The sequence below is a fragment of the Echinops telfairi genome, unplaced genomic scaffold (genome assembly GCF_000313985.2).
Source record: "Echinops telfairi isolate 266 unplaced genomic scaffold, ASM31398v2 ScPeMD7_7458;HRSCAF=8496, whole genome shotgun sequence".
Lineage (NCBI taxonomy): Eukaryota > Metazoa > Chordata > Mammalia > Afrosoricida > Tenrecidae > Echinops > Echinops telfairi.
This window is the reverse complement of record NW_022111358.1, coordinates 35,563,274-35,585,517: the sequence shown is the minus strand read 5'-3', so window position 1 is coordinate 35,585,517 and position 22,244 is coordinate 35,563,274. Positions and strand designations below refer to the sequence as shown.

The following is a 22,244-nucleotide window of genomic DNA, read 5'->3' as shown; positions in this document are numbered from 1 at the left end:
TTGTATGTGTTGTGCTTGTATATGCTCTATATATTGTATTATTGTGTACTGCATAAGACAAATACTGTGTGTGGTGTATGTTCTGTGTTTGGTGTGTATGGTATGTGTGTATGTGCTCTGTGTGGTGTGTGTAGTATTGTGTATATGTGTTCTATGTGGTGTGTTTATGGGTTCTGGGTGGTGTGTGAGTGCTGTGTTTGGTGTGTGGTGTGTGTGTGAGTTCTGAGTGGTGTGTGTGTGAGTTCTGGGTGTGTGTGGTGTGTGTGAGTTCTGGGTGGTGTGGTGTGTGTGTGAGTTCTGGGTGGTGTGGTGTGTGTGTGAGTTCTGGGTGGTGTGGTGTGTGTGTGAGTTCTGGGTGGTGTGTGAGCGCTGTGCTTGTGTGGGTTCTGGGTGTGTGTGAGTGCTCTGTGTGTGGCGGAGGGCGGGCAATGGGCAGCTGAGGGCCAGGAGCCTCAGGAATGAGCAGAGTCATCCCTGCGGAAACATGACTCCTGGTGTGATGGGAGGGAGCAGCTGGGGAGCAGTTGCAGGGGGTGGGAGGTGGGGGCGTGGCTCCTGCGGCCCAATGGCCCCTGCTTCGCCCTGGACCACCCTTCCCACCTGTTGGCCAAGCCCAGGAAAGTGCCGGTGCTCGCTGGGGCCACAGTAAGGGCTGGTTGGCGAGAGCTGAGGGCAGCTGTGGGGGGTCTGTCAATCAGCTGCGTGCCCAGGCGGCTTCGCTGTGCTCACCTGCTGACACAGCCACGCCTCTGAGGCCACCTGTGACCTGTGACTGATCCCACAGAGAGCAGGCGCAAGGGGGCTTGGAAGAAGGGGAGAGGAGCCAGGAGAGGCCAAGGGCCTGATCCAGGAGACCAGGTTGACAGTCACACAGGCTCCGGGTGGGTGCTCCGGGTGGGTGCCCCACTCCCTGCCGGGTTCTTGCAGGACAACCCACTACAGATGGGCCCTAGGAGCTCTGGCCCTGGCCCCACCCTTGGAATTGTCCATCCTCCTGCCCTGCTTGTCTACGTCAGCCCCCCAACCTAGCCCGTACTCACCCTGCATCTTCTTGTTCTGCCTTGCTCAGCTCACCAACAGTGAGACCCCATCGTCCCTGTGGGAGGGGCCTATGGGGAGTCTCTGCAGGGCCCAGAGCCAGCTCAACCCCACGCTTCCCTAGAGCTCAGGAAGGGAGGCTCACCCCTACCTTTCCCGTGCCCTGCAGCCCAGGAATAGCTTACATGGCGCCAGACTCTCCGCGCCCATGGCAGACATCACTAATCAATCACAGCAGTCTTTCCCCCTGAGTCTGGAGGCAAGCAGTGGATTCCTCCCTACCTTGGGGTGCCCCCCAGGCCCCTGGCCCTTCATTTCACTCTTAATGCTTTCCCCTCAGTCTCTGGGGCTGGGGTCACCACCACCGGTGGTTCTTTCTCTGCCCTGTAGGCTGAAGCCACCACGTTCCTGCAGCTGGGCCAAGAGAGTGGTTGAAGACGTTGGGACCTCGGCTCTAAATCCCCAAGGCTGAAGAGGTTCTAGCTTGGTTTACTGTAGGTCCTGAGGGCCGTCGGCCCGGCTGTCAGGAACAGTGCAGTTCGGGGACCCCCCCAACGTGGGGAGATGATCTGAGGTCCAGCCCCTGAGCGGCTGCAACCCCTCACCCCCACCCCCTGCAGACTCCTCTCCAACACTAGACAGGGCCTGCACACCAGCCTTCCCGGCCTACCCTGGGCAGGCAGACAGTGAGTAGTGGACAGCCAGCCCAGGGCAGAGTGGCCATCCAGCACCCTGAGGGCTGCTCCCTGCCGCTGTCCCGGTCGCCTGCCGCCCTTCTGGCTTCTGAGCCCAGGATGCAAAGATGGCCAGTGTGTCTCTGCCCACCCTGGTGCCGCTGGGCCCGGACAGCCTGCGCCCCTTCACGCGGGAGTCCCTGGCAGCCATAGAGCAGCGGGCGGTGGAGGAGGAGGCCCGGCTGCTGCGGAACAAGCAGATGCAGATCGAGGAGCCCGAGCGTCAGCCGCGCAGCGACCTGGAGGCTGGCAAGGGCCTGCCCCTCATCTACGGGGACCCCCCGCCCGAGGTCATCGGCATCCCCCTGGAGGACCTGGACCCCTACTACAGTGACAAGAAGGTGGGGTCCAGGCCGTCGGGGGGCGTCCCCTGCCGGCGGGCCCCGGCCTCGCTCACGGCTCTTTCCCGCCATAGACCTTCATCGTGCTCAACAAAGGCAAGGCCATCTTCCGCTTCTCGGCCACGCCCGCCCTCTACCTGCTGAGCCCCTTCAACATCATCCGGCGCGTGGCCATCAAGGTGCTCATCCATGCATATCCTGCCCGAGTGGGACGCACCGGGGAGCCTGGGGGAGGGGGGCAGAGCTGGGGGCCCTGTCTGCACCCCCTTTCCACCCGCTCCTTTACTGCCCTTGACTCTGGTCCTAACGCTGTTCAGCATGTTCATCATGATCACCATCTTGACCAACTGTGTGTTCATGACCATGAGTGACCCACCGCCCTGGTCCAAGGACGTCGAGTGAGTACCTCCCCCCGCCCACTCCGTACCCCACACACCCACTCACCAGCCCCCACTCCCCAGGACACAAACACACACGCACACGCACACACACACGCGCGCGCGCGCGCGCGCACACACACGGTCATGGTCAGCATCTTCAGCCCCGCCGGCACATTGCATTTTGGGGAGGTCACCCCCACCCCACATGCCTGTGGCCAACCTGGGCCCGGCCGGCCCTCTCCCCGCCAGGTACACCTTCACCGGGATCTACACCTTTGAGTCTCTCATCAAGATGCTGGCCCGGGGCTTCTGCATCGACAACTTCACATTCCTCAGAGACCCCTGGAACTGGCTGGACTTCAGCGTCATCCTGATGGCGTGAGTGGCCCAGTGGCTGAGGGAAGGCCAGCCCCGAGGGCAGCTGGCCGGGCTGCCGAAGGACAGGAGGGTAGGGGTGGAGGTGGGGAGGCAGGGGCTGCAGGCCTCCTGGACACTGCACAGGATATGAGCTGGGCAGCCGCAGGCATGGCGGGACCTAGGGTCGAGCTCTGCCACTTCGGGTGCCTGCTTCCTGCACCCCAGGCCCAGACCCACCGGGAGAACTGAGCCAGCCTGGTCACATGCCCCGCACCGGCAGCAAAGTCCCTGGCCCTGCCTTTCCCACATTGGGCCTCCAACGGGAACCTTGGATTGTTTGCCCGGGACCCCTACCCCAGGGCCTGGAGGAACCGTGATCTTGGCCCCACCCCCGGCTAGGGCACAGCCCCGACCTCAACCTTGCACTTCTACCACCATCACCACCTACCTTCACCTTCCACCCCTGCAATCCCTCCGCCTCTACCCTAACCTTACATCACCATAACCTACCACCACCAACACCACCGCCAACTCCGCCCTCCTGGCTCAGACACAGGCCCTACCCTAACTTTCCACCACCACCACCACGACCTCCACCACCCCGGTCAAACACAGCCCCTTCCTATCCCCTCCACCCACCCCCAGCTCTGACACCGCCCCTACCCTAACCTCCCACCAGCTACCTCACGGAGTTCGTGGACTTGGGCAACATCTCCGCGCTGAGGACCTTCCGGGTGCTCCGGGCCCTGAAAACCATCACGGTCATCCCAGGTACCGGCGGGGCAGCAGGCCACCTGCCCACACACAGGCCCAGAGCCCGACCCTCTCAGACCAGCATCCTGGGCCACAACACACTCAAGCTTGGGCCCAGAGGGAGGCCACGCGAGCGAGGCGAGCGAGGAGGAGACGGGGCCCGGGCAGGGAGGCTCTGGACTGCCTGGGTTCGATTCTCCCCTCTGCCACTTCCTCACCGTGTGCTTAGGCAAGTGGTTGACCCTGTCTGTGCCCCCATCAAAGATCAACAATAGCACCATCCACAGATCAGGTAGTCGTGGGTGTGCGGTGGTTTCGAATATCTACGGTGCTCAGAACAGTCTCACACACAAACTGTGACCTGTGCTTGTGTGTTACGTGAGATGTGCCCACAGGCCGAGCAGAGGCTTCCACTCGTGTGTGTGTGTGTGTGTGTGTGTGTGTGTGTGTGTGTGTGGTGGGGGTCTCGGCCCACGGGGTTCTGCTGGGAACACATCCTCGAGCAAGGAGGCCAGACCAGCTCCGAAGCAAGGGCTTAGGAAGCACGAAATAAATAGAGCATTCCGACCCTCAAAAAAGCCCGTGGAGAAATTAGAGCCGGTTCCGCAGGGGGGGAGAAAGGTGATCTCGAAGGGAGAGAGCAGGCTCTGGGAGGAGGGGAAACGGCGCCATCCAAGGGCCAGAAGATTCTCCTGCAGAGACCAGTGCCATGGGGCAGTCCCGCTGTGGGACCCCTGTTTTCCACAGGTGGTCATTTTAGAAAGAGATCCCTAGCTCGTTCCTCTTCCATCTCTGAGTGGACTGGAACCTCCAATCTTTGGGTTGGCCGTTGAGGGCAGTAAGCGTTTGGATCAACTAAGGGCTCCGTCGTCATCGGTGTCTTCTAGCCCACAGCCCTTGCAGCCGAGGCAGGTGAGGTTCTGAAAGCGGCAGTGCTTACCGGCGGGGCACACAGCGAGAAGGCACGGCGCCAACATAGTCTCAACTCTGGCCCACCTGCTCCCAGCGCCCTCTGGCTGGGAGGGTGCTTAGAAGGAAACTGAGGGGCGTTATGTTTCTCACCTCAGGATAAGAAAAGAAAATGAACTGATCTGACTAGGCCCAAGGAAGAAGTGATGCCCCCTCCATTGGTGGGATAGGGTCCCTTGGAATTCCTTAAGGATTGTTGACCCCTCTGCCAGTTCCAGGAGGCCTGGTGGTGTAGTGGTTATGCGTTGGGCTGCTGACCCCCAGGACAGTAGTTCAAAGCCACCAGTAGTTCTGCAGGAGAAAGATGAGGCTTTCTACTCCCGTAAAGAGTTAGTGCCTTGGAAACTCACTGGGGCCGTTCTACCCTGTCTTATAGGGTCACCGTGAGTCGGAATTGAGTCGATGGCTGGGAGTTTGCTCGTTGGGGTTGTCTGTCCAAAAGGGCAGAATCTTTGGGGTCTGGTCAGGGTCATGAATCCTACCGCCCCTCCGGCGACGACAGGCCTCATCGTAAATCGGGTGTGGTGGTCAGGTTCAATGAGCATAGATGTGGCAATAGCTTAAGCCCTGTTTGTTTCTGCGGGGCCGTGAATGGGAGACTCCGCGCACTGATCCCAAACACAGAGAACCGCTTTCTTAAGCAAAGCGCTCAGAGGACGAACGTTCGAGGAGCATGCTTTGGCCAACACCGAGCTTGCAATGGTCAATAACTGCCGTCCGCGCCTGTGTAGGAGTCTCTGGGCAGAGCACACATGGTGGCACCAGGAGTTGGCATCAACTCAACAGTTCTGGGTGACTTTGTGGGGCTCCATTAGCAGCCCTGGCAGCACTGTGGGCATTGGGCATTAACCACAGACCAGCGGTTCAAACCTACCAACGTCTCTGAAGGAGAAAGATTTACAGTCCTGGAAGTGCTTCAAGTCCCGCTCTTTAAGTTGCCCCGCCCTTCTCCACGACCTTTTCCCAATGACCTCCCGGTCGGTACCCCGCATTCACCGCAGAGAGGTGGGGTCACCCGGGGAAGGCTTCTGGAAATGGTGCCTGGGAGGCCGAGCTTAGAAGGCAGTTGGGGGTAGGCGGAGGAGCACGTTCCTCTCCTGACCCCGGCACCCTTGCCCTCTCCACGGCCAGGCCTGAAGACCATCGTGGGGGCCCTGATCCAGTCGGTGAAGAAGCTGTCAGACGTCATGATCCTCACCGTCTTCTGCCTGAGTGTCTTCGCCCTGGTGGGGCTACAGCTCTTCATGGGGAACCTGCGGCACAAGTGCGTGCGCTGGCCTCCGCCCTTCAACAACACCAACACCACGTGGTCCAGCAGCGACACCTGGAACAGCAGCGACACCTGGTACGGCAACGACACCTGGAGCAGCCATGAGAGTTGGGTCAGCAACTTCACCTTTGACTGGGATGCGTACATCAGCGATGAAGGTGAGGGTGGCAGATGGGACACAAGTGGGGTCGGTGCCAGCCTGTGGGGCAGCCCCTTCCTCAGCCTCTTGTGACTGCCAACTGAAACTGCAGTCCTGGGTGGGGCGGCCCAAGCAGCTGTGATCACTGAAAGGAGGGTCGTTTGAACACCCGTCCCCCATTGCCTGGGCCTAGTGGTCTGCTTTCAGAAAGATTCCAGCCAGGGAGGCCTCCAGAGCGCAGCTCGACTCGGGAACAGACACGAGAGGGCTTGAACTTCTCTTTGGGGATCGTCCTGACTCCACCCCAGCATGCCCCTCTTCTCCTCCATCACACCGTTTGCTCACAGCCTGGAAGGGCCACTGCCAGGCCCCCCCACATCTGCCTCACAGCCACGTGCCCTTCCTTGGCAGGCACACACAGGACACGTGCATGTTCCCACACAGCCACGATTCACCTCTACGCCCTGCCCTTGAGTCGACGCCCACTCATACCGACCCTCTGGGACAGGCAAGAGCGGCCCCTGTGAGTCTCTGAGACAGTCACTGTTCATGGGAGCAGAAGGCCCCGTCTTTCTCCCAAGGAGCAGCGGGTGGTTTCGAACTGCCGACCTTGGGTATCACAGCCTGACATGTAACCACTACACCACCAAGGCTCCTACAAGCCATTATTCGTCAACAGAAACGAGGAAAAGGCACCTCTTCTCAGCCCAGCATCCTGGAATCCAGCCCCAGTTCAGGTGTCCTGTGCAGGTGCCTGGCAGCACCATGCCCACACATGCACGTTTCTCCTGTGTCTCTCCATGCCTGTGGTACATACGCAGAGACCCATCCTGTGCCCTGAACTTGGGGTTACCCTAAAGGAGGGCCACCCACTCAAGGAGCATCCATTAGGTGTAGCTGTCCCATGCTGATGTGTTCACAGGTGTGCAAGAGGGGTTTGTGCGCGTGTGCGTGTGTGCTTTCAGTGTGTGCAGGTGGGTAACCCGCCTCCTTTACCTCCCAAAGAGAACTTCTATTTCCTGGAAGGCTCCAACGATGCCCTGCTTTGTGGGAACAGCAGTGACGCTGGGTGAGTGATGCTTTGTGGGGCAGCAGGCACTTGGGGACCGGGGAGCCAGGGGAAGTCTGAAATGGGGGCTTGGGGTGGAGGGAGTGCAAGAGAAAGCCTGTGGGCATGCATGCGACACTTCTTAGCTCACAGGGGGCACAGACCAATTGAAGGAATGTCCCCTGGGATTCCCCGTCTCTGCTCCCTAACTGGACTTCCCCTCCCCCCCTAAACCTCATCCTCATCCTGTCCTTAGGCGCTGCCCTGAGGGTTACGAATGCATCAAGACTGGACGGAACCCCAACTACGGCTACACCAGCTACGACACCTTCAGCTGGGCCTTCCTGTCTCTCTTCCGCCTCATGACCCAGGATTACTGGGAGAACCTTTTCCAGCTGGTACAGCTGCCCACCCTGTGCCCCCCAGCCCTGAGTCACCCCACCCCCAGGACGGCCAGCCTCCCCCACCCCCCTCAGGGGTCCTCTCCTCCAGGGAACCCCGCAGTGCTCTCTGGCCCCATCTCTGCCTTAAGAGCTGAGGGGTAGACCCAGGTCTCACAGCCGACAGTTGTACACCATGGATGCTCAGTTTTGCCCAGACACATTGATTCCCACTTCTCACGTACGTACGTAGGCCGGGTACGTCAGGAGCAGCGGTGCCTTCTGGGCCCAGCTGCTATCTTTAAGCAGATGCTGTTAATAATAATAACAAGGGCCGGTGGTCCTTGAGCTTGGTCCGGGTGCCAGGCATGGTGGCAAAGCTGACCTCAGAGCCCAGTCCATGTGCACCATCTCCCTGAACAGACTGGGGGTGACGGGGGTGGGGGTGGGCGGTCCTCAGAGTTCTGAGCCAGGGGATCCGGAAAGGGTGGGTTCCCACGGTGTTTTCCAAACAGGGGCTAATTGCCAGCTACGCTGAGGAAGCCCAGGCTCACCTTCTAAGTGGGTGATCCACCCTGGCTCAGAAGCTTCTGGAATGTGGCTTGGCCTATCAAGGATGGCCATGCCCTGTCTCAATGGTCCTTAAACCCCCAGGCTCTGTGAGGGGTCCTCCGTTTGCCCCTCCAGGTAGCAGGTGCGTGCAAAGGGGCAGTGGGTGACAGGAGCAGGATAGAAGTGGGACACCCTGTGACTCTCCTGCCCCCAGACTCTGAGAGCCGCCGGCAAGACCTACATGATTTTCTTCGTGGTCATCATCTTCCTGGGCTCCTTCTACCTCATCAACCTGATCCTGGCGGTGGTGGCCATGGCGTATGCGGAGCAGAATGAGGCCACGCTGGCCGAGAACCAGGAGAAGGAGGAGGAGTTTCAGCAGATGATGGAGAAATTCAAAAAGCACCAGGAGGAAGTGGAGAAGGTCCGGGGCCAGGGATCTCCCTGCCCCTGAGCCCAGGCTGCTCAGCCCCTGCCCACCTCTACCCCAACACCCTCCGCAGGCTGAGGCTGGGTGGGTCAGGGCAGGGGAGTGGGGAGGCAGGTCAAGGGACGGGCCTTCAAAGCAGGAGGAGCAGAGGGTCCCAGGTTGTGGCCTTGGTGGTAGGAAGGCTCCATCTCTGTTGCTCCTGTTCCCCCACCTGGGACGAGCAGTCTGAAGAGAGTCTACCCAATTCAAAGGTCTGAAGGCTCTGTTCTCCCTTCTTGTGGCGGGTGAGGTGGGGTCTCTAGGAGGCCCCATTTTCTCACCATCTCAAGTGCAAGGGTCTGTCAAGAGCTGTGGGTCTTAGGAGTCACTCTAGCCCCTACCCTGCCACCCCCACCCAGCCCCCAACTAGGCTCCACACAGGCCAAGAAGAGAGGTCCAGGGTCATTAACCCCCACCCCGGCTCCGAGTGGGGCTTCATGCCCATCCAGTGCCCTCCCCTCCCCCTTGCTGGTCTGCAGGCCAAAGCTGCCCAGGCTGCCCAGGCCCTGGAAAATGGGGAGGCCGATGGGGACCCAGACCCCCGCAAGGACTGCAATGGCAGCCTGGACACCGCGCCGGGGGAGAAGGGGCCCCCGAGGCAGAGCTGCAGCGCAGAGAGCGCCATCTCAGACGCCATGGAAGGTGAGCAGCGGACGCTGAGTGGGGCAGGGCGCGGCCCAGCTGGGTCCAGCTTCAGGACGGCCGTAACTTAATCTTGGCATCGAAGAAATGGCCGTGATAAATATAGTTGTGGCTTCACCTGGTCCAGTTCTGGCTGCCAGGCCCAGCCGTGGTGGGAACTGGGGGCTTCCGGGAGGGCCCAGGGGGGCTGCCAAGGCAATGGGGAAGGACAGGCTAATAATAATGCCCAGGAAGGCCCAACCTTCCGGAAACCGGAGATGCTGCTCCGCTCGGGTCCCTTAGTGCCCTGCCATCCAGTGCCTGCCGACTCCTAGCGACCCCACAGGACAGAGGAGAACTGCCCCTGTGGGTTTCTGAGACGGTGCTCTTTATGGGAGTAGAAAGCCTCCTCGTTCTCCCACAGAGCGGCTGGTGGGTTTGAACCACTGATCTGTGGCTAGCAGCCCGGTGTGTAACCAGTACACCACCAGGGCTCCTTCGAGGTAGCAGTATAAGGTCAAGCTCTGCCCAGATGAAGCGGTAGAGTCCCCCTAATTCCTGCCTGCTAAGCACCCAGAGAAGGGGAAGCAGATGTAACAGGCAGAGAGAGGAGTCAGAGAGAGAGCCGCCTGCCAGCCCCCTTTCCTCGCCCATCAGCTGGACAGTTGGCCACAGCCCCAGCATTCCTGGGCCGTACTTGTTAAAGGGGCCTTTGCAGGGAGCAGCACCACCCCACCGGCCTTACAGAACCCCCAGGGCTTTATAGAGTTTGGGGAGAGTTCCGGAAAGCCCCTGGGTGACCTCAGGGCTTCTGCGAGGCCAAGTTCACCAGCCCTCCTCCTGGGAGAAATGGGAGGAGCCCACGGGGACGCGTGGCCTAAAGGATTGCACAAAGGGTGGGGCCTTAGGGGCGGAGTCGATCGCCAAGCTGCCCTGAGAGGCGGAGCTTGACTTAGGTCTCTTGGAGGATGGAGGGGTTTTCGACTGGAAGCGCCCAGGGGCGGGGCTTTTGGGGGCTGGGGGAGCCTAGTTGGGGGCTGAGTGGGGGTGGCAGGGTAGGGGCTAGAGTGACTCCTAAGACCCACAGCTCTTGACAGACCCTTGCACTTGAGATGATGAAACTCTGATGGGCGGAGACGTGAAGACTTACGGGGAGGGTGTCCAGGGGCGGGCGCTGGGGTCAGCCCAGCGAGGGGCTGTGATGTGGAGGTGTGGGGTGCCGACACCTGGGGTGGAGCTGGTGGAGCGAGGGGCGCGCGGAGGGCGGGAATCCTCCCAGGGTCTGTGCTGTGACCCCCCCCTCGCAGAGCTGGAAGAAGCCCACCAGAAGTGCCCGCCCTGGTGGTACAAGTGCGCGCACACAGTGCTCATATGGAACTGCTGTGTCCCGTGGGTGAAGTTCAAGAACGTCATGCACCTGGTCGTCATGGACCCCTTCGTGGACCTGGGCATCACCATCTGCATCGTGCTCAACACGCTCTTCATGGCCATGGAGCACTACCCCATGACGGAGCACTTCGACAACGTGCTGACCGTGGGCAACCAGGTACCCCAGCCGTCAGACCGTGGGGTCACCCAGCCGGGTCTTGGGTCAGGATGTATATGCATGGATCAACTAAGGAGGTTCATCCATCCTGGGGCTTGGGCGTCAGAGTATTGGGGAGCCAGAGGAGTGGTGATGGGGTGCTGGGTTTCCACAGGTCAGATCTCTGGGGGGCGGTGTCTGAGGCCCCAACTTCATGGAATCACCTCTCTGCTGGCCCCCGTTCTAGCACCCAGGCCCTGTAGGCCTTTTGGGCTCCTTTGGTAAGCACCCCACAGGGGTGCTAGCCCACTTGGCGCCTCACTGTCAGAGTTTGTCATGGGCCCGAGAGAGACTGAGGAACCCACAAATCAGGCTGAGAAGGCCAAGCTCCCTATGGAGGCCGTCAGCCACCCTTGCACCCCCTACTCGCTGCTCGACACCCCAGTCCATCCCTGCTCCTATTGTTGCCTTGCACTGATCCCTCACTCTGAGCCGAGCACTGATCCCTGCTTATCCCTGGCCATTAGGGGCATTATCACCTCGTTGCCAGCCTGACAAAGGGAGAAAGCACCCTCCACCTGCCCCACCCTGCCCATCTTCCTCTGTATTTCTTCCAGAATGGGAAATGAGCAAGATGTGACACCCCACCATCCCCAGCCCCAAGATGTGGGGTGCGCAGGGAGAGTGAAACGGGGGCCTGGGCAGCATGAGGGATGTGTGGGTGGAATGGAATTGCAGAGACCCTGGACACCCCAGCCGGCCTTGGCCGACTGTCCATCCATGCCTGTGGAAGTGCCCAAGGCAGCCGCGGCCAGGCAGAACTTGAGGGGCAAGGGTGTGCCCTGGCCTCGGTGAGCAGCTGCTGGGGTGTGTGTGATGGGCCTGCCCCGCCGGCCACCTGCCCCTGCCCACACTGTGCTGCCGCCGGGGCCCCTGCTGTGGTCAAGGACAGCTCCTGGGAGGAGCTCAGTATGTGCCCAGGCAGGCTGCAGACCCGGGGCAGCTGGTGCCTGGCAGAGGGGGCTGTGCCCAGGCCTTCCAGCAACTGTGCATCCCTCAGCCCCTTGTGTCCACGCCTGGGGAGGGGGGCAGCTCTGGCTTCTCGTGGACCTCAAGATTTGCCACCTTTGGGGCCCTGACCCTAGACCTCCAAGTGTACAAACCAAGACTTTGTGGGTCAGCAAGGCTGTGGAGGCAGGGACAGTGAACTGAGCTCCCATGTCACCGTCTCGCCCCTGTCACGGAGATGGGGAGACGAATGAGTTCGGCACGTGAGCCCCAGGAAGGAATGCTGATGATTGTGATTGAGTTGAAGCCCTTGGGACGTTACGTAATTTGCCCACGGTCTTGAAGCCAGAGATTGGTGGGTCCACAATTCTGGGCTGGACCGACCTCTGCCCCCCTCATTATACCCACCTGTGGGCTGTGAGTGCCACTCGTTACCCGTCTTGGGGCTCTGAGCCACTTCCCCTCAGCCCCCACAGGAGGCAGGAGAAGCTGGGGAGCCTCCCCCCGCCCCTGTGCCCCACCCCAGCGAGGCTCTGTGACAGAGACCTCTATCCCCCTTCCTCTGTCCCACAGGTCTTCACGGGCATCTTCACGGCCGAGATGGTGCTGAAGCTGATCGCCCTGGACCCCTACGAGTATTTCCAGCAGGGTTGGAACGTCTTCGACAGCATCATCGTGACCCTCAGCCTGGTGGAGCTGGGCCTGGCCAACGTGCAGGGTCTGTCTGTGCTGCGTTCCTTCCGGCTGGTGCGTGAGGCCCCACCCCACCCCACTGCCAGCCCAGGGGGGTGGGGGGGGTTGTTGGGGGTGAGGAGGAGGACCTTCGAGACGCCAGCGCCCCATCTGTCCTGTGGGTGGCGCATCACCTCTGGGAGCCTCCTCCGTATCACACAGTGCTGCTGGGGGGAGGAGCAAAGCGAAGGCCAAGAGCCGACATTCGAGTGTGGTCCCATACTGACCTTGAAGGGCAGAGCAGCAGGACAGCCACCCCCAGAGCAGACCCGAAAACAGGCTGCAGAACGCCCATCGCTCACTCACTGCCATCGAGTCGGTGCCGGCTCACGGCAACTCTTTGGGCACAGTCGAGCCGCCCCTGTGAGCCTCAAGAACGTCCGTCAACTCTTGATGGGACTAGAATGCGGAGTCTTCCTTCCGTGGAGCTGCGAGCGGCTCCGGACTGCTGACCTTGCAGTTAGCAGCACAAGGAGTCACCGAGACGCCACCGGGGCTCCAGAAACCCACTAGTGGTGGCATTCAGACTCCTGAGGTCATGTTCTTGCTACTGCTTCAGGGAGCCTCCTATGGCTTCCTCTCTCCTATAAGGGGACCTTCCATTCAAACCCCAAAGTGTAGCCAACCTCCGTGTAAACACCACCAACCTTCAGCAGCTGCCAACCCTAGACGATGCTTGCAAACGTTTCACCAGAGGGGAAAGTATGTCAAACCCAAACCAGGCATTGAGCTTCGCTTGTCCACACGCTAGTCTGTGTCGGTAACAGATGAGGGTCCCCCCTAGCCCCTGCCCCTGTCTTCGCCCACCATTCTGACTTATGAAGAGCTTGCAGTGGAAGGATACGGTGGCCCCTTGAACAGAAAGGCAAACGGAGGTCTCAGAGGTCTGGTGTGGGCGGCCCAGCTGTTTGAGTTCATGCTCTTCTCTAAGGACAGGGATTCCCTTGGGCTGGCTCTCAGGACCAGGGACCCCTGGGCCTCATTCGCCCCTCCCTGGCAGCTCCGGGTCTTCAAGCTGGCCAAGTCGTGGCCCACGCTGAACATGCTCATCAAGATCATCGGCAACTCGGTGGGGGCGCTGGGCAACCTGACGCTGGTGCTGGCCATCATCGTGTTCATCTTCGCCGTGGTGGGCATGCAGCTGTTCGGCAAGAGCTACAAGGAGTGCGTGTGCAAGATCGCCTCCGACTGCAGCCTGCCCCGCTGGCACATGCACGACTTCTTCCACTCCTTCCTCATCGTCTTCCGCATCCTGTGTGGCGAGTGGATCGAGACCATGTGGGACTGCATGGAGGTGGCCGGCCAGGCCATGTGCCTCACCGTCTTCCTCATGGTCATGGTCATCGGCAACCTTGTGGTGAGTGAGGCCGGCTTGGAGCAACCCCCCAAAAAAACCACCACACACACCCCTCCCAGGAAGCCTAGGCATCCGGGACCTGGCTGGCCCCTGCCTTGATTTCCTTCCAGTTTGCCTGTGGTCAAGAATCTGTTTTTTATGAGGCTGAACCTGCCGGAGATTCTGGGACCTGATGTTTTCTGCCACCCTACCCCCCTTAAAAACAGGGCAGTTTTATATGCATGAACCCAGAAGTTCTTACATTTCAGCATACTGCAAAATCACCGGGCACCCTCGGAGGGAAAGCCTGGGGGCTGCTCTGTACAGTCGACAGTGGGAAAAGCCCTGGGGGGCCTGGGATGGGCTGGATGTCGGCGTTTGGCTTGTGATATCAGAATCACCCAGGGGCTTTGTACAGTACAGATTCCTGGGCCTTGTGGTGGTTGTGAGTTACCGTCGTGGGGATGCCATTGTGTGGGGTAGACCACAGGGTTTCCAAGACTTTGGAGCAGTTGGTCCGACCCGGGCTCCGAAGCATCTCTGAGTGGTCTTGAACCAACCACCAAACTTCCAGCCAGTAGTTGAGCGCTTAAGCGTCCATGGCACCCAGGGCCGTCCTGGGCTCTACCCCAGAAATCCAAGGTCTGCGCCTCTGCGGCGGGGAATGGAGTCCACATATCTGCCAAGCAGCGCCCATGACCCAGGGACCACAGTGTGAGTAAGCAGCACAGAGGTGGAAATGCGCTGGTTTAGACAACGCAAGAGGAGGGCTGGAGGAGCCCTGGTGGCACCGTGGTTAAGCGCTTGGCCGCTCACCTAAAGATCTGGGGTTCAAACCCACCAGCTGCTCCCAGGGAGAAAAGACCCAACCAGCTACCCCCGCATAGAGTTTGACCTCTGGGACTAAAACCCTCTGTGGCAGGGCCATCGAGTCGGTGCCGACTCACAGTGACCCCGTGCACGCTGTCCTGCGCCGTCCGCACAATGGTCCTCTGCCTGAGCCGTTGCTGCAGCCACGAGGTCAGCCCCTCTCGTGAGGGCCTTCCTCGTCGTCGCTGCCCCTCTCCCAAGTATGACGTCCTTCTCCAGGGACTGGTCTCTCCGACACAGAGGGTTGCTTGGAGTTGAAATCGACTGGGACACACACACACACAGCAAGATAGCAGATGGAGTCGGGCAGACGTGGGTTCTAATCCCAGCTCCTCCGTCGTCTGCAGTGCAGCCTAGAGCCATGGCTGCTCTCTGCTGAGTCCGGCTGAGTGTGCCCAGACTGCTAGTGGAAGAAGTCAGGCCCTCAGAGTCGCTGAGCTAGCGTGGAGAAAGGCGCAGAGAGAGCCCGGTGCAGGAGCTGCTGGGCCTCCACCCTCCTCTTTTCTTCCTCTGCCCTGGGACTCCAAAAAGAGGCAGGCGCCAGGCCCAGGTATTGTGAGAATGCAGACAGGGCATAATGACAGCCCCCTGCCACTGTCTGGGGCTCAGGGCTCCGCATGTGGGGCAGTGCGGGGCAGGCAGGCAGGTGTGCCGGGGCCCGAAATGGGGCTGGGGCTGGGTCCAGCGGGAGGCTGGCATTTCTGTGGCTGGGCCATCTTGTCAGGGCCCTGCGGTGTTGTGCCTGGCTGCCCCCCTGCGGTGGCTGGCTCTGGCCTGGGCATGGGCGAGGGAAGGCGCACGTCCCCACGTCCCCAAAAGGCCTGTGACATCCTGGAGCTGCTGGCTCAGCATGTGTCAGATATCGATGCTCACGGCTGAGGGCCAGGTCTGAGCCAGAGGGCGGAGGTCACTTTGGCTGCAGGAAGCTGTGGGGACGGCTCCCGAGCCCCCAGAGGCAGCGAGAGCGGAGGGCCCTGACAGGCTGTCCCTGGGGAGGAGTGGGAATGGGGAGTGTGTGGGTACACTTCTGGGGCAGATTAGGGGTGCAGAGAGAGGGTCAGAGGAGGACACTGTGCAGAAGGTTGGGAATGAAAAGTGAAGGGCACGAGTGACCGGGTGCCTGCAGAGGGTGTGTGTGTGTGTGTGTGTGTGTGTGTGTACTCAAACACAGGTCGAGAGCCCACGTGGCCGCTGACTCCTGGGAAGCTGTGAGCCTTGGTCTCTCTGAGCCTCAGTTTTCTCACCTGGAAAACGGGGTGATCGGGGTGGTGGGTCACAGGACGCATGTGGTCAGGGACGTTCCAGTGTGACCACGGGTGCTGGGGAATGAGGGGCAGTGCCGTGGGCACCCCTGGGGTTCCAACTGTTGGTGTGACTGCGCCTGTGTCAGGGTTCCTGCCATGTGTTCGGCCCATGCAGAGGGCTGGGGGGCAGTCCAGGCATCCCTGAGCTGGGACTAGAACCTGGGTCTGTGGAACTCCTGTCACAGCAGGGGCAGGAGCAGTCATCGTCCCTCTGGCTGCCCCCACCGGGCCCCCAAAGCGGACGGCTGCTGCCCAGCCTTCTGAGCATCGGTGCCTCTAATCCTCACAGCCACCCCCCAAGAGACTGCGGCTTGGCTGGCTTGGCTGGCGTTCTACAGGTGTGGAGAGAACGGCACTGGGAAGTGAATTGGCAGCGCGCACAGGATCTGCACCCAAGCAGGCTGGCGCCAGATCCCATAACCAGTGCACCACACTGCCCCTGCGGGCCAGCTCCTCACCCCACACTCCTGCCGGGTGGACGTATACCACACACACTCACTCACTCATTCACTCACTCACTCACTCACTCATTCACTCACTCACTCACTCACGCACTCCACCACCACTCCTTGCAGGCCCAGCTCTGGCCCTCCCAGTGGCAGAGGAGGGCAGCACTGTGAACTTGGACTCTGTCCCTCCCCACCACCCCCAGCCTTAGGAAAGCAGGTGCTAGAGGGCACCAGGACCCGGGCAGGGCGTCTGGGGACCTGTGCTCCCCACGCCCATGACCCTGGGCACTTCCTTCAGACTATTGTGCAGAAGAGGAGGAAGTGACTGGGTCACACCTGAGCCACCCCACAGAGCCCTAGGGGAGCATACATTGGCCCCCTCCTCTCCACCCCCACCCCCTCCTGGCCCCAGCGGCTATTTCTGTCCCAGGCAGGAGTCCTGCGCAAACGCAAACCCTGCTGACCCACAGAGCTGCTAATTCCCGGCTCAGATGTGTTCCTGGCAACTTGGCGCCTCCCCCACCTCACCCCTACGGAGAAAGAGAGCGACCAGTCCACATTGGTGGGGGTGAAAAGCATAAAAGTGGGTGAGGGGGACGAGAGAGAAATTGCCTCCAGAGGGTGGAAATGCTGTCAAAGCTACCGTGCAGTGTGCGGTTAAGACAATGATGAGCAGACTGTGGGCGATACTGGTGAAAACCAGGCATGCCCAAAAGTTCTCACATCCTGCGCTCCCCGCCCCCCAGGCCCTCATGTCCACCCTCGCTCCTCCCCCCCCTCCCCTACTGCCAAGGAAAACCTGGACTCTGCCTCTGGCTCTCAGGAGGGAGGGCAGCCCCCTTGATGCTCTACCCCACTGCCCTCTGGAGCTGCCCTTCACCTTTTCGTCCAAGTGACCAGTGCCCCCCTCCCCCCAAACGGTGGGACACCTGGAGACCCGAGTTCTGGTCTTGACTATGCCGTGTGTCCTAGGGGAAGTCACTCCACCTCTCTGGGACGGCATGTCCTCACCCATAAAAGGAGAGTCTCACCTGGAAGGGGAACAAGCCTTTGCCTGTGCCTTGCACAGTTTTTTCTGATCACACGGAGTTACAGGCAGCATGGCTAGAGGCCCAGCTGGGCACCCTCCCCCCCTTTGTGTTGGTACTCTAACCTTACCACACTGCAAGAAGTAGGTACTATAGTGCTCCCATTTCACAGACGAGGAAACGGGCAGAGAGGTGTGAAGTGATGTGCCCCAGGACACACCGCCCGTCGACTGGCATTCCAAGCCTGGCAGGGTGGTTTCGAAACCTGTGCACCCTCCTCTGCGTTGTTGCTGTGGTTGTTGTGTGCTGCCGCGTTGATTACAACTCACCAAGCGCCCGTAGGACAGAATAGGGCTGCCCCCTGGGGCTTCCTAGGCTACAGTCTTTACGGGCGCAGATGGCCTGGCCATTTCTCCCACAGAGCCACTGGTGGGCTCACACTACACTTAACCCAGGGCATCCGCACACCCTTCCTTGGATTTGATCCAACCTTTCTCTCTCCCTTCATCTCCGGCCCCCTAAGACTGCTCGCTCCTGCGCACAGAGGCAAGGCCGCAGTGGGTGTCTGTCCAGTGGAAAATCCAATGGGGAGGGCAGGTGGGCTGCTCACCGCAAGGCTGGTGGTTCAAGTCCACCACCCACTCCATGGGAGAAAGGGGAGACCGTCTGCTGCCATGAATATTGACAGTCTCACATAGGGGTGCTCTGAGTCAGAACCCACTTGACAGTCTTGGGTTACCAGGGTTGCGGAAAGGGAACCGGGAACCCACAGGGGAGAAAAGGAGGTGGAAGCAGTGGGTTGGACGCCCCTCCAGAGAGAGAGGGCATATGTGTCTCAGCACTAGGGAACTGTGAGTGGACTGAAAGTCCCACTTAATCAGAAAAGGCAAAGGCTAAAAGCAAGCATGCAAGAAAGTCCCGGTGCGCAGATGCGGGAAAAGAAGAACCGAGATAAAGGCCGTCCGGACGTACCGAGGAAGTCATAGCCCTGTTCTTTGTTCTGTGTGCCCAGCAGTGGGGGTGGAGGACCATGCTAAATCCTGCCCCAGCCTTGGACAGTCATAGCACAGGCCCACAGCCTCACTGTCCCAGAGGCTGAGCCGAGGCCCTGCCCCTGCCACCCAGGTCCTGAACCTCTTCCTGGCCCTGCTGCTGAGCTCCTTCAGCGCGGACAGCCTGGCGGCCTCCGACGATGATAGCGAGATGAACAACCTGCAGATCGCCATCGGCCGCATCAAGCTGGGCATCGCCTTCGCCAAGACCTTCCTGCTGGGGCTGCTGCGGGGCAAGATCCTGCACCCCCGGGAGATCATACGCAGCCTCAGGGAGCCCTGCGAGGCGCCCGAGGCCGGGGAGGCTGTGCCCAAGGACGAGGACGAGAAGAAGGAGCCGCCGCCCGAGGACGAGAAGAAGGAGCCGCCGCCTGAGGAGGGTGACAAGGATCTGAAGAAGGACAATCATATCCTGAATCACGTGGGCCTAGCAGATGGCTCGCCCGCCGGCATCGAGCTGGCCCACCTGGACTTCATCAACAACCCCTACCTGACCATCCAGGTGCCCATCGCCTCTGAGGAGTCGGACCTGGAGATGCCCACAGAAGAGGAGACGGACACTTTCTCGGAGCCTGAGGAGGTCAAGGTGAGCCCCACTCGCCTGCGCTGTGAACAGTGAGGAGTGGTGTGTTTCAACCAGTGACTGTGGTCACCTGACAGGACAGTTAAGGTCTGTCCTGCCTGCCCCGAAACTCCCTGGTCCCCCTGCACCTCTGTCCCCACCACTCTGGCCCCGATGGTCCCCCGGGACCCTCTCTCACCTTTAGGGGGCACGCTTGGATAGGACCCTCATCTGCGGCACCTCAGCCCAGAACTGGGACCCAAGAGAATCTGCAGGGTCCCCAATGATGGATCTTTAGGAAGTAGATCAGCAGACCTTTCTTGGTGGTGGTCGGGGGCACTCCACCCCACTACCACCCACCAGCCTTTCTGTTAGCCGGGGAACACCACTAGGGATACAAGAGACCCCTCTGGTGTTCTCAACACCTGCTTACACCACCCCCAGTCATCACCAGCGCCACCCCACCACCACCACCACCACCCCCGCTTGTCCCGGCTACCCAGGGTGGGCCAAGCTAGGGCCTGAGGTCCTGCAGAGAGGACCCCTGAGGAGCAGTGGGAGCAGTATAGCCTCAGGGCTGGAGTGCACCAGCTCTTGCTGGGGGGCTGCTCCTGCCTGGGATGCCTCCTTCCCCCACCCCTGTTCCCACACCACACCAGGCAAGGGAGGGATGTGGAACAAGGCAGCCAGGCTTGAGGCTGGGGTCCTGCCCCAGTCTCTCACCCACCCCAGCTCTGTGGGCGACGGTGGGGTGGGAGTGGGGCGCAGGGAAGAGCACTTTTCCCAGGGCAGAGACCCCAGTCCCTGGCTGGCTGGGAATCTGAGCCCGAATGAACTTTCCCCTGGAAACGCTTGACTCCTTACTCCCCCTAAAGATGCGGTGCTGACCGACCAGGGGCGCAAATGCCTACCCAGCTATAAATACCCACAGAAATGTGCCCTGACCTCGATAGGAGGAGCTGGTGGGGGAGGGGCTGAGGACGCTGGCAGGGAATGGGAGGGAGGGGCCCATGGGGCTTTGAAAAGGGGGCCAGCATGGCTCCAGGGGCATCGTTTAAGGAAGTTGGGGTGTGCAGGGGCTAGGGGCTCCGTGAACCGTCCTGGCTGGCCCAAATCTCTGTGCCTTGGTTTCCCCGTCACCTGATAACAGAAGCAATCCCACCCCTCCGCACCCACCCTCTACCCTGTTTGCAGTGCTGTACTCTGGACCCAGAGTGCCCCAAGACGCTCCCTTGACCTGCTCCTCCACTTCCCCCAGTCGTGAGGGAGATACCCTTCTGAGCAGGAGTGGGGGCAGGCCCAGGATGCTGGCCTGAGACAGCCCCAGAGGCCAGCTGGGCCAGCCCCCCACCCTCTCACCCCAGCTCAGGTTCCCTGGGCAGGCAGCTTTGGCCCAGGAGAAGTTTCCATCCTTTCTGGATTCCTCACCCAAACAGACCGCGGGCATGGGGACCCCACGTGGCCTGTTCCCTATGGGCTGTGACACCCAGTTCCACCTTGATGCCCTTTGCATCCTGCCCCCTCAAAAGGGCCCGGGCTGCCCCCCTGGGTGCCCCTGCTCTTCTGCAGCCACCTCCTACCCTCCCGCCTGCCCCCACCCCCCCGAAGGGTGGGAGTACCCTGCCTGGGGCTGGCTCACCCAGGGCTGGAGGGATGAAGGAAGGACCCCCCTTCCCCGCGTCTCTATCCTGACCTCCCTCTGACTCCAGGACCCACAGAAGCCCCCGCGGCCCCTCTACGATGGGAACTCCTCCGTGTGCAGCACCGCCGACTACAAGCCCCCCGAGGAGGACCCCGAGGAACAGGCCGAGGAGAACCCCGAGGGGGAGCAGCCGGAGGAGTGCTTCACGGAGGGTGAGGACCCCACCCCTCAGCCCCCGAGTGGGGTCCGACCCATGTGTGCCCAGCCATCCGAGTGCTACAACCACCCAAGAGGCTTTGTATTCCCAGGCCCTGGGCTGGGCAGGGAGGGCTGCCCGGGCCAGGAGGGCAGGAGGGGGTGGTGGAGGGCCTTGGCACTCCCTGGCAGAGAGGACCTCAGGGACAGGACCCGAGGCTCCAAGGTGAGGAGGAGAGCTGGCCTCATATTGGCCCACCCACTCCTCACCTGCCCGCTCTGTGGAGGAGCTGTGCTCGGGTGACAGTGGAGGGGTATCCTGGTGACTCAGACTCTGCCCACGCACCGTGCAGCAGCCCCCAGGCCCTGACAGGGCGCCCCTCTCCCCTCAGCCTGTGTCCAGCGCTTCCCATGCCTCTACGTGGACGTGTCCCAGGGCCGCGGGAAGCAGTGGTGGACGCTCCGCCGGGCCTGCTTCAAGATCGTGGAGCACAACTGGTTCGAGACCTTCATTGTCTTCATGATCCTGCTTAGCAGCGGGGCCCTGGTAGGCACCCCCCAGGGGCGGGGGGAGGACAGAGGGGCCTGTGGCAGCTTCTCCTGGGGCTTCGGCCTCCCCACACCAGGGGAGGGATTCAGCCCAGCCCGTCCTGAACCCAGGGACTCTACGGGAACTACCTGGGGTTCCAGATGATGGGCTGGTCTCCGAGTGGTGCCCAGTCCATAACGACCCTGTGGGATGGAGTAGCACTGCCCCCAGAGAGGGTCCAGGCTTTGCTCCGGTGGAGCGGCTGGTGGGTCCAAACCACTGACCTGGGTTTTGGTTATCAGCCAGGGCTCCTGGTTCTGCTAAGAGAGTGCACGCATGTCTCAAAGTGATGGGTGGGCCTTCTCGTGCTGTGGGTGCTAAAGGGGCTTCCTGTGGGGAATGGGGCCGGGGTGGGCAGGAGGAAGCTGTGTCCCTGAGAAGCCCACTAGCGGGCTGGTGAGCATCTATAGATGTGGGGCTGGGGACAAGGAACCCAGAGGCGGTTCCATGGGGAGGCAGGGGGGAAGCCGGGAAAGGCCAGCCACCTGCCCCTGGCCCGACCCCTGGGATCCAGCACAGCAGGCAGGGTAGGGGCCGTGCCCTGGCCCTGGCGCCCCCGCCGACGCCTGGTCCTGCCGGCACCCTCAGGCCTTTGAAGACATCTACATCGAGCAGCGACCGGTCATCCGCACCATCCTGGAGTACGCAGACAAGGTTTTCACCTACGTCTTCATCATTGAGATGCTGCTCAAGTGGGTGGCCTACGGCTTCAAGGTGTACTTCACCAACGCCTGGTGCTGGCTCGATTTCCTCATCGTGGACGTGAGTCCCCCCAGTTCCCCCAGCCCCCCCCCAGATACCACCCGGGGTCACCCCAGGAATCGGACCCCCACAGACTTCCCCGGGGCTCAAGGAAAGCCTTCCGAGGAAGGGCTGGGCTGGGTTGGGCTGGTGTCTTGGA

At 61.1% G+C, this 22,244-nt stretch overlaps 1 protein-coding gene across 1 annotated transcript in view; it reads left to right on the top strand.

The window, feature by feature from the left end:
• Positions 1 to 1,840: 1,840 nt before the first annotated feature.
• SCN4A (sodium voltage-gated channel alpha subunit 4) overlaps positions 1,841 to 22,244 on the top strand; it is a 27,245-nt gene continuing 6,841 nt past the window's right edge. Inside the window, exons 1-17 of the mRNA XM_004707276.1 lie at positions 1,841 to 2,113; positions 2,188 to 2,306; positions 2,422 to 2,511; positions 2,743 to 2,871; positions 3,530 to 3,621; positions 5,704 to 6,000; positions 6,987 to 7,050; positions 7,286 to 7,427; positions 8,176 to 8,385; positions 8,910 to 9,072; positions 10,359 to 10,597; positions 12,158 to 12,331; positions 13,317 to 13,673; positions 18,429 to 18,941; positions 20,636 to 20,771; positions 21,147 to 21,301; positions 21,932 to 22,105. Coding sequence (XP_004707333.1) covers positions 1,841 to 2,113; positions 2,188 to 2,306; positions 2,422 to 2,511; positions 2,743 to 2,871; positions 3,530 to 3,621; positions 5,704 to 6,000; positions 6,987 to 7,050; positions 7,286 to 7,427; positions 8,176 to 8,385; positions 8,910 to 9,072; positions 10,359 to 10,597; positions 12,158 to 12,331; positions 13,317 to 13,673; positions 18,429 to 18,941; positions 20,636 to 20,771; positions 21,147 to 21,301; positions 21,932 to 22,105 — 3,327 coding nt within the window. The remainder of the gene's footprint in view (positions 2,114 to 2,187; positions 2,307 to 2,421; positions 2,512 to 2,742; positions 2,872 to 3,529; positions 3,622 to 5,703; positions 6,001 to 6,986; positions 7,051 to 7,285; positions 7,428 to 8,175; positions 8,386 to 8,909; positions 9,073 to 10,358; positions 10,598 to 12,157; positions 12,332 to 13,316; positions 13,674 to 18,428; positions 18,942 to 20,635; positions 20,772 to 21,146; positions 21,302 to 21,931; positions 22,106 to 22,244) is intronic.